Source organism: Cladophialophora bantiana (assembly GCF_000835475.1).
Source record: "Cladophialophora bantiana CBS 173.52 unplaced genomic scaffold supercont1.14, whole genome shotgun sequence".
In the NCBI taxonomy this organism is placed as follows: Eukaryota; Fungi; Ascomycota; class Eurotiomycetes; order Chaetothyriales; family Herpotrichiellaceae; genus Cladophialophora; species Cladophialophora bantiana.
The window spans coordinates 800853-813415 of record NW_015971588.1 but is presented as its reverse complement, the minus strand read 5'-3'; the positions used below and the strand labels follow the sequence as shown (position 1 = coordinate 813415).

The 12563-nt window shown below is 51.0% G+C and overlaps 5 protein-coding genes across 5 annotated transcripts; 1 reads left to right on the top strand and 4 right to left on the bottom strand.

Annotated features, from left to right (window-relative positions):
* Positions 1-791: 791 nt before the first annotated feature.
* Positions 792-2901, bottom strand: Z519_09092 (sorting nexin-41; the record flags this gene model as incomplete). The annotated part of the gene is made up of 4 exons (XM_016766817.1): positions 792-2117; positions 2174-2440; positions 2500-2750; positions 2808-2901. The coding sequence occupies 4 exons, from the start codon at positions 2899-2901 to the stop codon at positions 792-794; spliced, it is 1938 nt and encodes a 645-aa protein (XP_016617115.1).
* A 610-nt stretch (positions 2902-3511) lies between these two features.
* On the bottom strand, positions 3512-4171 carry Z519_09091 (uncharacterized protein; the record flags this gene model as incomplete). The annotated part of the gene is made up of 1 exon (XM_016766816.1): positions 3512-4171. The coding sequence occupies one exon, from the start codon at positions 4169-4171 to the stop codon at positions 3512-3514; it is 660 nt and encodes a 219-aa protein (XP_016617114.1).
* Positions 4172-5013: 842 nt separating this feature from the next.
* Positions 5014-9903, bottom strand: Z519_09090 (uncharacterized protein; the record flags this gene model as incomplete). Its single annotated transcript, XM_016766815.1, has 4 exons — positions 5014-7458; positions 7510-7714; positions 7763-8852; positions 8913-9903. 4 exons carry the CDS (start codon positions 9901-9903, stop codon positions 5014-5016), a joined length of 4731 nt encoding a protein of 1576 aa, XP_016617113.1.
* Positions 9904-10319: 416 nt separating this feature from the next.
* On the top strand, positions 10320-11115 carry Z519_09089 (uncharacterized protein; the record flags this gene model as incomplete). Its single annotated transcript, XM_016766814.1, has 2 exons — positions 10320-10976; positions 11032-11115. 2 exons carry the CDS (start codon positions 10320-10322, stop codon positions 11113-11115), a joined length of 741 nt encoding a protein of 246 aa, XP_016617112.1.
* A 481-nt stretch (positions 11116-11596) lies between these two features.
* Z519_09088 (uncharacterized protein) lies at positions 11597-12532 on the bottom strand (the record flags this gene model as incomplete). The annotated part of the gene is made up of 2 exons (XM_016766813.1): positions 11597-12365; positions 12423-12532. The coding sequence occupies 2 exons, from the start codon at positions 12530-12532 to the stop codon at positions 11597-11599; spliced, it is 879 nt and encodes a 292-aa protein (XP_016617111.1).
* Between the last annotated feature and the right edge of the window lie 31 nt (positions 12533-12563).

Genomic DNA, 12563 nt, shown 5'->3' with positions numbered 1-12563 from the left:
CGGGCGGGAGTGCTCGGAGGGAGTGGTAAAGATGAGGTCCAGGATCGTAAGTTAAGCCAGGACCATGAAGTAGAGGGAGCAGCAGGGCAAAAATCTGACTGTCGAAAGAATGAGCGTGTACCTCGCAGAAGATGAGGGTCTGAAAATGACGCCCGCAGAATGTGAGGGCCAGAGTTGCGGGTGGATCCCAGCCTGGTGGCTGCCGACTTCACTGGCGGTTTGCCTGCGCTAAGAAAACGAAAGTGCAAAGGGCAGTAAGGGTGCTAGGAAATAGGTAGAACTGACTGCAGTGAAGAGCTAAGGGTAGCGCCGGCCTCAGCCACGACTGGCAGAATTATTATCATGGGAAGGCCTTCAAATAGGGTCGCAACTGTCTTGGGACTGATTGTGTTTGGCAAGCCTTTGTTCTGGAAAGGACAATCGCCGTTCTGAAAATCTTGTTAGCCGAGCCGCGGGCCTACACACCCCAAGGCGCGCATTCACCCAGACTGGTAAACCGACGCAAGACTATCCACTCTAAGTGTGGAATCCAGGTCACCACAGTTCCAAAGGGCAATAATCTGTTGTGGCTGTCATACTAGTAGTAAGCCATAGGTGACGTATATATTGTCCGCCTGCTTGGGTCCATCATAACGGGACGAGGCTGACACAGCAGCAACAAGGCTTTCGCAACGCCTCACTAGCCTTGTGCTGCCCTTGCCCACTGTTCCGCACTTGATAATAGCCTCCTGCAACAAATCAAGTGTTTCTCAGGGCTCGGGTGAAATTATCTCGCAACAATCTTGTCCACCTCATCCCTCGCTTCCGACCATGTCTCCAAATTCTTTGTCGCCCACTCGATATGACATCGTGCATACGAAACCTAGATAAGCACGCAAAGTTAGTTTCAAGTCCAAGTTCCCCAGAATGTAACTCGAGGACTCTTTCTGTAGAGCACGCACCATGTATCTCTGAAGGTCATCTTCCTTCTCCTTCTGGAACCTCTTCAAATCTCGCATCACTCCTTGGGTCGCGTCGTGGACGTCCTTCTCCGACACTTCTAGAGCCTGTTCCAAGTGAATCAGGCTTTCGCGCGTTTTCCCAATCTGATCCCGTCTCGTCCTTTCCGGGTCAACATCCACAAAGCCGTTCACTGCATGCCTGAAGCTGCCAAATATCTTGTTGGTCACAAAGTTGCCGCTGGGAGACTTTTTGTGTGTCGCTGGTGAGGTTGGAGTCTGGTGCGGCTGACCTTGTGCAGCCGAAGGAGGCGATGATGCAGGCTCGCCGTGAGTGGGTGGAAAGTCAGAGTCAACAGATTCAGTCTCTTCGTGCTGTCCGTCCCTTCTCTCTGGTGGGCCCCTTGCGGATGCGTTCGATGCTGAGCGCCGTGGTGGGCTCGCGAGTGTGGTGCTACCGGCCAGATACGCATCAATCCGTTTCGCTTCTGACTCACTGCGCTCCAGCTGGTCCAGGAGATGCCGTTTCTTCTCCAAGTCCTCTCTGGTCATCTCTTGCTGCACTCGTTTGAGGACTCTGTATTTCAGCACGTTCCGAACCACGCCTGCGAACTGTGCACTCTCCCTCATAGGCTCGGCGAATGTAGCTCCCAAGCTGAGCGATAGCTCCTCGGTTGAGATATACGTGCTGTCAACAGCCTGACCTATCCGCTCGATTGCTGCTGCTACAGTTGGCGACTGCTCGGAGAGTGAGAATCCATTATACCGCGCACCCAGCTCTGCAAGGTCCGCGGAAAGCTTGGTCAGATGCTCGATCGTGCGGCGGTTCACTTTTTCAATACTGCCTTGTAGTAGGATCTCGAGCTCCCGCGTATTCTGTTCGAAGTTGATAAAGTAAGGGTCAAGGTCCGTCTCACTAAGTCTCTCTGAATTCACAGGGAACCGCCCAAAGACTTGGGGACCGGGTGTCGTGTGTGATGCGACGGACGGGAAGGTCTGATCTGGGGGAGATATAGGCGTTCCTGTAGAAGACGTTGGTCCAAAGGGCCTGAGTTTGGCAGAGGAGGAAGGAATGGGTAACCAGTTATGAGCAGGAGTTGGGTTCGCTGGGTCCAGAGGCGGTGCTTTCAGATTGTTCTTTGGCACAGAAGAAACTGGATAGGCATGTAAGACTTCATTCTGCGAAACAGGGTCAGCCTCCGAGTAAGCAGACAAGTAACATGGCCAGCCATTACCCAGCTTGAATTCGGATCCAGGAATCTCCACCAGACGCCGTCCTCAACCACCTCTTTCATTCTCCGGCAACGGTTCAAAAACACTGCAAGCATACGTTTTCGCTGGTCGATTATGCCGACGTCTTCCTTTGCCTTTGTGGGTTTCGCAGCATAATCCGCCATAGTATGTTTCTCAGGGATTGGAGGAATGATTAACGTGGGGTGAAGGTTGATCAGAGCAGCGCGCAGTGAACTGAACTCTGAATATCTCCTTGCAACCTCGATGTCCTGCAATATCTGTCAGTTGACTAGTCTGTATGCTTCGAGATCCCGCGGGGTTTGCCTACTCCAGTCCGGATCTTGTACACAATGTAACCTCCATCCGCGCTCTTGCCTGCGTCCGTAATGACGATTTCCAGGTCGGGTTGTTCATAAAGGATCTGCTGTACTCTGCTGTCGTAGCCGCCTTTGGGAGGAACAGGGCCACTCTCCACCTGGCCTCCGTCCTCCTCTTCCTCGTCATCGTCGTCGTGGAACTGTGAGGCCTGGTTGGAGGAAGTAGAATATGATGTGGGCGAAGTCGGTTGGTCTGAGGAGTCTGAGCTGGAATGTTAGCAGCCGCCTCAGATAGGCTTTGATGCAAACGAACGCATACAGGAGGTGCCTAAAGTTGGATGGGAGGGTTCAACGGAGGAGTCCTGGTTGTTAAATGACCCGTACGGGTTGTTATCCTCGTCGTCCTGCCACATCTTAGACTGACATGCGACGGACAGTCTGTCCGGGCGATTTGAATACGGGGAAAGGTGAATAGCAGGACCTTATCGTGGGGGGTTCATTGTTAAGCAGAAGAGCAAGTGATGATGGTGAGAAGGGGAGAAGGCACACCTTCAATTGTTAGATGCACCGACGATGCTGGGGACGTTGGATGCACTCCCGCCCGCTTAGCCACGTCATTGGTTGGTCGCTCCACGGCGCTCGGACCAGCTCACTGAGAAGAAGCTTGAGAATGGTACGAAGAGTATTAACTCGTTGACCATATTGAATTTCAAAGGGATTTTGGATGTTGCAGAGTCGATGGCAAACCCTCAACGTAGGTCAGTGCAATCGCCAGCAATCGTAGCTGTTCCAGCTTCCTCCAAACCTTGCTCTCTGCATACCTCTCCTTGAACAGCAATCGCCTCCACATCCGTTGTGATGGTAACACGCTCTCAGTGTTCGCAGTGGCTGAAAGAATGAAGCTCTCCATCCCCATAAACACTATTCCATGTCCTCACCATGATTGACTTTGGTGCATTTCCTCTCTTCCATCATACTTGCAACGACTTCCATTCCCATCTTGCCTTCCAGCTTCTGCCATCATCACCCACTCAATCCAACACCATACCCGTAACCATAGCCATACTGATATGGAACAATCGCCCCATTGACCATGGTTGGCTGTACAAACGACGGGCCTCCTGCATCCACCGCCGGCGCCACTGTTGTTGAGTGCGGCCACGCATGCGCAAACCACCACTTCCCTTGTCCCTTCTTTCGAACGCACCAAAAGATGGTCCCAACAATGAGAATCGCACCGAGCACGATGCCGACAATCATGCCCACTTTTTCACCTGTGCGCCAGTGATCCCAACCACTATCATCAGGATTGACCACGTAGACTATCTGACTCGCGTTCTGAGTGTGGGTTGGATCTCTCACAGGAGAACCCGAGAAGGGAATGATCCACGTCGAATAGATACTTCCGCCGTCATCTTGGAGGTAGATATCTAACTCGATCAGGGTGATTGTTGATGTCTGCGTGGTTGTTCTCGAGACTGGTGTGTACCCCGTCGCGGGCGCAATGATTGTGGTTGTCGAAGGTGAGGAAGGGGAATGGATTGTGACGGTTTGACCGAAGGTTGCGAAGAGAGTAGTGGATAAATGAGAAGTCACGGTAGTGGTGATGTCGCTGATGAGTGTTGCCGAGATGATGACCGCTGCGGTCGTCGTGTCTGTGACTATTTGAGTGGTGAACGACATGCCGGGAGGTCAGGCTCCGGGCAGATTACAGGAAGCAACGAGGAACAGACATTGATTGATGACGAGAGTGGGGTGTAGGAGAAGTGGTCGAGAAGATCAAATTTGGCGAAATGGTCAACCGGCAGTGAAAGGTGAAGTCAAGGCATCCTCCCTCGTCAATGGATGCACCCAACTCTCGGGTCTGTGTTATTCAACATCCTGGTCAACGACGAAATTGCAGAGGAGCAAAAGCGGTCCGTTTCTCGTTTGCCAGAAACTCCACTGCAATTCCAATACACATGTCATGCTTGACTTTAACACCTTCTGCCCAATCGAGATCTCTCCCGCGACATCAGCATTCCTGGCACAGCCCTTCAGCTATTATCGTGGGTTAACTGCACTGACGGCCTGCGGGTGTCCTGCTGCCGCACGCCGTTCGCCTTCCTCCAGCATCGCCATGTGTTCCTGGATCATCGGCATCCAGAATTTCCATCCTCCCCAGAGGCAGAGTGGTGTGATGACGACGAAGCATATCAGGATTGTCAGACCTGCATTCATGTTCTCCGGCTGTTTTGACTGAAGATTCGAATATGGCGCTGTCAGAAATGGCTGTACCTAGGTATTGGGTTAGCCCGGACGTCTAGAGGAAAGAGAATATATGAAGATATGGCACATACGGCCGATGGTGGAGGTTCTCTCAAGGTGGGTGTCCGCGGCGGTCTGGTCTAGGGCGATGGAGGGTCTAGGTTGGGTACCAAAGGAGTATATGATATGCTCGAACCAAACCTGTATTGTGAGCACGGTCAAGTTGTAAAAGTTTGTCAACAAAGTCGGTGCTTAGTTGTCGGGGCAGTGTTTGTGCTTCACTGGCTTCGCAAAGCGCGTTGGACCGCACCCAACATCACTGGATTCGCTTCTGAATCCGAGCACGCTAGGATTTCCTTCATTCTTTCCAGCTTCGCTCGCAGTTGACGGGTCTGGATCGTTCTATCATGCTGAATGCATACCCCAGCCAAGCTGACGACTTGGATCATCACAACCAAGATTTCATGGTCATAGGTTAAGCCTAGTGGATGTCCGAACAGCGACTCCATTAAGGGATCATATAGCCTGATATGTCGGTGTTCCACCTCGTCTTCGTTGCTGCAGGTGGTTGCTTGATGTACAGGATTCTTGATACTGTCAGCTTCAAGAAGTTGGAGGACTTGGTCCAAGCCTTCAAGCGTCCATTTCATCGCTGACTCTGAGAGCTCCTGGGTCGCAAATGCATAAGTCCCATTATGAAGGAGCTGTGTCCATTCCTTGATCTCCCGGATATCGTCCATGTATAAATTCTGTCTTTCCTCGGCAAACAAGTCATTCTTCGATTTCGAGATAGTGAGCAGCTTCGAATTCACCGAGGTCCCAAACAACGAGATCAATGAGCCATGAAGGGAAGAATCGCTCGCATTATGCCCGACTCGCAAAATATTGACAATCGCAGCTTCAGCAAGATTTGATGTCTCACCGAATTGGCGCGCCAGCTCAGATACTAGGTTTTCCCTTTCCGCTAAGGCACAGCTGTCCAGATTGTCCATAGCAGCTCTCTGGTGTAATCTGAGCTTGCGGGCCGCATGTACTGCTTCGAGTCGGATCTCTTCGTCGTCATCATTCAACAAATCATATAGGACCAAGAGTAGCTGGAGTCGAACATTGGGCCGGAGTTCCATAATACCAGAAAGTCTTAGATACCCAATGTATGTAGAAATCGCTTTTGCAGCACTCAACCTCGTAGGAATGTCCAGGAAGTCAGTCGAGATGTCCTGAACGGCACGAAGCCACCCTTCGATTTGCTGTGCACACGAAATAGAACCCCGGTGTGCAGTTTGAATCTTTCCCAACACTGACGCCTGTAATTTCAGCGCTGCATTCCTTAAATCCCGCGGTGTGTGCAATTGTGAGAAATCCAAGCGGTCGAAAAGTACTCGTAGCATGTCAATGGATACGTCCGAAATATAATCGAGACATAGCGCCAAACATGTATATGTCTGCTCGAGAACGCCTGGTGAAAGACATGACTGCATGTGTCCTTCATCGATGAGACAGATCAGAAGTTCGACCAAAGTTCGAGACGGTTTGTGGCAATGCTTTTGACTCAAGAGGTCTAAGACGAAGCTCAAGGCATCTGCATCTCGAACGTATTGGCTCGCCAGAATCTTCAAATCCCCGCTTATATCGACTAGATGCGAATCGTCGATCAAAATGTGGTAGGTCTTGTAAAGCAGTATCCTTCGAGACAAGTATGGATAGTGTGCACGATCAATTCGTGTAGCGAACGGAACTAGGCCTTCCAAGCGTTGCATTCTGCGCACGGTTTGTCCCCAATTATTTTCAAGAATGCAGGAAGCGACGCCATTCAATAAATCCAACCAAGCAGCATAGACGTAAGGTGAGTGAGGAACCAGACTCCCATTGGGATGCACCATCTTGTTGACAAGACACTCGGTGATGGAATCAAGCTCGGTCGAGGTAATGATGACTGTGGCTCGTCCCATCAGGTACCGGCAGCAGAGCAGAACGCCGTGGACTTGATTCTCCGGACCAGACAGACCAATCTCCTGCAGAAGCTTTATGATCGCTTCTCCAGGACTTCCACGGAGTAGGCGGGTTGCTAATAGCAGAGCTGCATGATCTCTAATCGCCCAGGTCGGGTTTGTTAATTGTTCCATGACAAGCCTTGCAGCTTCATCTGCCTCAGAAACCCCGAGAATCGCATGTCCAAGAAGATCAAGGCCAGCAAAAACAAGTTCTGTGGCACTACTTCTATTGTTGCGAGCACTATCAGAGCCGAATGTCGGCGCATCAAGGAGACGAAACGCAATTGCCAATGGAGTACTGCCTTTTCCCTTCTCATAGGGCTGATGCGTCGACCCGACCGCCTCACGTGTGCTCGAAGGATCAAGACGGTTGATACAGGCACGCAGGAGCATGAGCCCGCAATTGCGGATTGCCCAAACTTTGGACGACAGGCAGGTGGCAGCAAGTTCCAACATCCTCTCGAGGTATTGTGCCACGACAGCTGCAAACTTCGAATTCGTCATGATATCTTTGAGACAATTCAATGCGTGAACCTGTGGCAGTTTCACATCTTCGGTCCCGGGATCAAGAGGTCTATCCGTCACTCGCTCTGCGATAGCCATAAGGTCGCTAATAGCCAAAAAGAAAAAATCTGAGTCGGAAGGGTTCAGGAGTGCCGCAATCATAGCTGGAAGGCCAGCAGAACGTCGCGTTAGCCGATTTGCTTGCTCGTTGATTTGATCCAAGGCAATCTATAGCTATTAGTCCCCTAAATCTAACGCGGAGCATGCCATATCACGTACCTGATACCATTTGTGAATGAGACCACGCACTGCTGACTCAGAGGATGACCTGACTTTATCGCAACATTGACTGAAGGTCTGAGCAACTGTTGAGAAGGCTCCTCGATGTCGTAGCGAAATTAACTGATCCATGCAGAGGTCGCCAACTGCAGACCAAAACTCCTCAGAGGGTGTAGCAACGAGAATCAATGATTGAAGAACGAGGCTAGTCATGTCAGTTGTTATGCTATCCAGCCTCGGGTATAAAACTCACCTCGAATCTCGAAGTGCCCTCCAAGAGTAAGAAAGAAGGTCCTTTGGCCCTTCACTCGTGATTTCACCCTCGACTTCAGAGGCGGTCTCCGGGGAATCAACGCAAAGCTGGAGTCGCACTTGGTTCCAGATATCCCCACAGACATTAACAAGCGTTGAGCAGATGTATGCGATCTCTTCACCCTGGCGCTTCAGGTGCCGCAGCCGGTAATGCGTGGCCAGCAAAAGTGCATGGATTGGAATAACACATCCAGGCTTCAACTCGATAGCCTCTTGTCCAGTTATTGACTGCTCCAGGCGGCGTATGACTTTTATCATATCTGTGTCCAGGGCATCTGGATGCGGCCCATTGAGCGGCGAAAGACGGAAACTTTGCAGAGCACAAAGCCGACCCATAGCGTCGGCATGATCAGCGCGAAGGGTCTTAACAGCTAGCGCCTCGACCCTTTCGAGAAGACTGTGGTGTTTAGCACTGGTAACCAAGCTTTTGCCTTCAATGGCAAGTCTTTGGAGAATAGCTGCTGCGATGCTCCGAACATCTTCGAACGGATCGAGCACGAGACATACCAAAACCGTCGTGAGGCCTTTGTCGCTTGAGAACATGTCAAGCCCCATTCCAAGATCAAGCAGATACTGTAGAGAAAGCAATCCAAGAATGTGACGCGGGTAGGATATTCCAGTGTTCAGTTCCTCCTTCAGAAAGGTGTAAAAGGTCTTCGTAAAGGATCTGTACGAGTCCAGTATGGCATCGACATCCTTATCATTGTGCAAGAGATGTGCTGATTTTCGTAGAGTCAAACGGCTGTTCTGAAGCCTTCGTAGCAGTCTCTTAGTGATACTCAAAATTTCACCCCTCTCATGGGCGTCTGCATCATCATGTAGATATTTCATGCTCGTAGCAATGCATTCTAGGGTCTCAGGCAAAACAATGGCATTCGTGGCAGGCGACGATACCAGCAGTCCGTATGTAAGGGTACGCACTTCGGGATCAGCGGCCATTAACATTTGTTTACACCAATAGAGCATCTTTCGCTCATCACGGAGTGGGGAAGCAAGTGGCGGAAACGCCGCGACGAAAAGGTTTAACGTTTCTAAGAAATAGACCAATGTCAGCGATGCGTGGACAACCTAGGGTCAGCGAGCACACATACCAGATTCTGTCAAGATCGAGTTCGCTCGACCAACTTTGAGGGTAGCAATAAACAAGGCCATCCTTGATCCGCTCTCTTGACAGGACTTAGAATACGGTTGAACAAAAGCCATGAACTTCTCTTTGCTGTCCAGAATAACCGGCAAGACATTCTCTGCAAAGTCACCAAGGGCTTCATGGTTTTTCTCCAGATACCACTTTATGACATGCTCAGCCAGAGGCTGCAAATTTGGTGATCCCATTGGCTTAGAAGCATCACTGCAGAGCACGGAGCAAACCTTGAGAGCGGCACTTCTTGTGTCTAGATTAGTCATTGCGAAGACCAGTGCAAGCAAAAATTGGAGGATATTCTCGTGTCCAATAGCGGAGATATCGTCCAGCGTGAAATTATGCTGTGACAGTAGCTGTGTCCACAGAAAACGGTTTTCATCAATGCAATGTTGGACCAACTGATCAAGATCCTCAAGGAGTGGTGTCCTCTGGTGAAGGCATGCCAGCATAAGGCAAGCCTTCTTGATCTCCGATCGAGGCAACGACAGCAAGACAATCCTCACTAAAGGAAGGGAAGCATGCCGTAGGATCTCAATGAAGACCTTTGGATCCCCCTGCTTGTCAAGCAGATCACAGAGAGTGTCCATTATCTGGAATGCTGCCTTCGTTTTGCCATCGTTGAACGCCCTGTGGGCACAATGACAAGCTTCAAACCACACATCCTGGGAGAGAACAAACTCTCGAAGCTCGAAAGTAGGGCTCGCGACAGCCCCATGTAGATAGACACACAGAGCATTAGACGCCGAAGTTATGTGTTTGTCGGCCACTTGAGGGCTGGCTGCTGTGAGAACCAGCTTGCGCCAGAGAGCCAAAATTTGGGAGACATCCTGGCTGCGATCATTGTCGCTCAATGTGTTTCTGAGCGAGCCCTTCCCTAGCTCTGAAAGAAGTGAAATGGGAAGCGGGACTTCTGCTCTTAGGGCGCAAGACACGGGGTCCATATCGTTGATATCAGGTCGGACCACAGTCTCCGATCAATCGCGGTGAGGCAGATGGTTTGGAACCCGCGAATCTCCTCCATCATTGCCGTAGAGGCACTCTCTTACCGAGGACCACAGTCAGAATGGTCTTCATCGTGTATGCAGGCTCGAAAATTGATGTAGTTTTTCGAAAGGGGAAAAAAGAAGTGGAAAATGATGCCGCCGAAGCTATACCATATTGGGACTAGCATCGAAATCATGGGATTCGAACGTATCTTGAATGATCCGCATTCGAATAATTTCTTCCGGCCGATTCAACTTTCTGTCTGTCCTCTGCGCCAACCTGCGACTGCGACTGCAATTGCGATCGCTGTCACCTTTCTGCCTTCGAGTGCATTCTTCCTTTCTGTGATTTCCTCCCTTTAATGCAGCTCAACATGTCCGTCTGGGACGCTTTTACCGGAAAAAAGTCCTCGAGGCAGCATTCGGAAGCCTCTACCCATCCTCAATCTACTGCTTCTTCCTCGTCTTCGCCTTCATTCACGCCTACACAATTCGATCCCTCCACTGCAACAGACGTGTCCTCCTTTCTTGGAAGCGCATCTTTACCCGATGCATCTAAACTTCATCCACTGGCCGGCTTGAACCAACAGACACTCGACTACCTGACGCTAGACGAGTCGGCACTCTCGGACCTCCCTGGCTCTAGGTCCATATTACCCTCGCGCGGCTGGTCCGATGACTTGTGTTACGGCACAGGAGTCGTATACCTTACGGCTTTGACGACGGGAGGCATATGGGGTCTAATAGAAGGATTGAACCGAACACCGGCATCCGCGCCTCCGAAGCTAAGATTAAACAGCGTCTTGAACAGCATCACCCGAAGAGGACCTTTTCTGGGTAACTCGGCTGGGGTGGTGGCGATGGTCTACAACGGAGTAAACTCAACGATAGGATATTATCGCGGCAAACATGATGCCACCAACAGCATCGTGGCCGGTGCATTAAGCGGGGCCATTTTCAAGAGCACCAGAGGTCTGAAACCAATGTTGATCTCGAGTGGTATCGTGGGTTCCATCGCGGGAATGTGGGCTGTAAGTCACAACTCCTCCCTCGCAACACCAATACTTTTGCTAATCCATGCACCAGTTGACTCGCAAAGTCATTTTTGAACCGGGCGAACCTGCAGAGGCGAAAGAACAGATGATTGCTCCAGCACACGCAACCATCTAAGCTGGTGGTCTTTTGGAGGACCTCCGCTTGTACAAAAAAAGCCCTTCTTTGTCGTGCATGTCTTCAGAGCAGTGCACAATTGCGACCGATCTATGTCTATTCTATGATCCTCACTCTTCGAATGTGGTAAAGCATAGCGGGAATGATATGATACATGGCGTCTCGGGAGGTGGAGTGTATGATAGATTTTGGCAAGATGCCGACCTGTGGAAAGCAGAGTCGCTGGTACCACAGGTCGATGGTGGATAAGACCCTAGGAGAGGCACAGATCCTTGGTTCGTCAACTGATGTCTTGATATTTGATGAGGAGGATTCAGCCACTAAAATGTTAATATACACTGCCCACCGTCGTCATCCGGTCCCCTAAGGTACCAGTTCCGAATGCCGGGGTCGAAACGGTTCAGGATGCTCCGATATATGGCCCCCATGGTGCCAATTCCGCTGTTTTGATTATTGTGCAAGTCATGAGCAGTGACCAGCATCACAGCATTGTCTTCCGCCAGGCTTTTGCAGCCAATGCCTCGATCGTCTTTGTATCCACGACACCCTTCGTCTGCTCATCGGCAATGGCTTCGACCACAGCGTCCGCCACCAAATCTACCCTCAGAGGCTTCTCGACCGCGGCACCGAATATACCAGTTAAGCTGCCTCCAATCATACTATTCACTGTACTCCCAACCATCCCCGAAGCAGCTATAGGCAGCGTGAACTTGCGGCTGTTATCCCACAGGAACCCTGGCCTTACAAAGATGCTCCTCAGCTTTGTCATCTGGCTTGCTATCGTGTTCTCCGCCTCTCGCTTTGTCGTAATATATCGCGAGGGAAGCATGGGCGCACCCGCCGCGGCGGAGATGTACACAAAGGTCTGTGCACCAGCGTTCTCGGCTTCTTGGGCTAGTGCGACGGCGGAGTCTCTGTTCATCAACTCATAAGTGATTTGGCCGTCTTTTTCGCCCTTTTCTAAACCTTCGCTTGGTTTGCGGTCGAGTGGGTTCTTGGAGCTCCCGGCTTTTGTGGAACTGAACGCCCTCGACAGACCTGAGAACAATGACTCCTTGCCAGATAGCACGGCTTTGTAGTCTGCTTCCAGTAGGATCCCCATCGTGTGAACAACCGCGTCGGCGTCCTTTAAGTAGGAGGTGTACGTCGTGGGCTTCAGGATGTCGCCCTTTGCCCAGCTCACGGATTTGGACCAGGACGGTGGCTCTGGCGAGGAGGTCACCAAGGACCATGTAGGCTCACCTGAACGACTGAGAACCTGTAAGCTACATTGCATTCTTCACGCATGTCTCAGGCACGACACATACCTTATCGAGGTAACGTCCCAACCTCTGCCGACTGCGGCTCTGCAGATCCGCGACCCAAGAAAACCATTGCCACCTGCAACCACTAACTTCTTCTTGGCAGCCTGTGCCATTACTGAGCTGAGCAGCGGTATATCAGCTTGT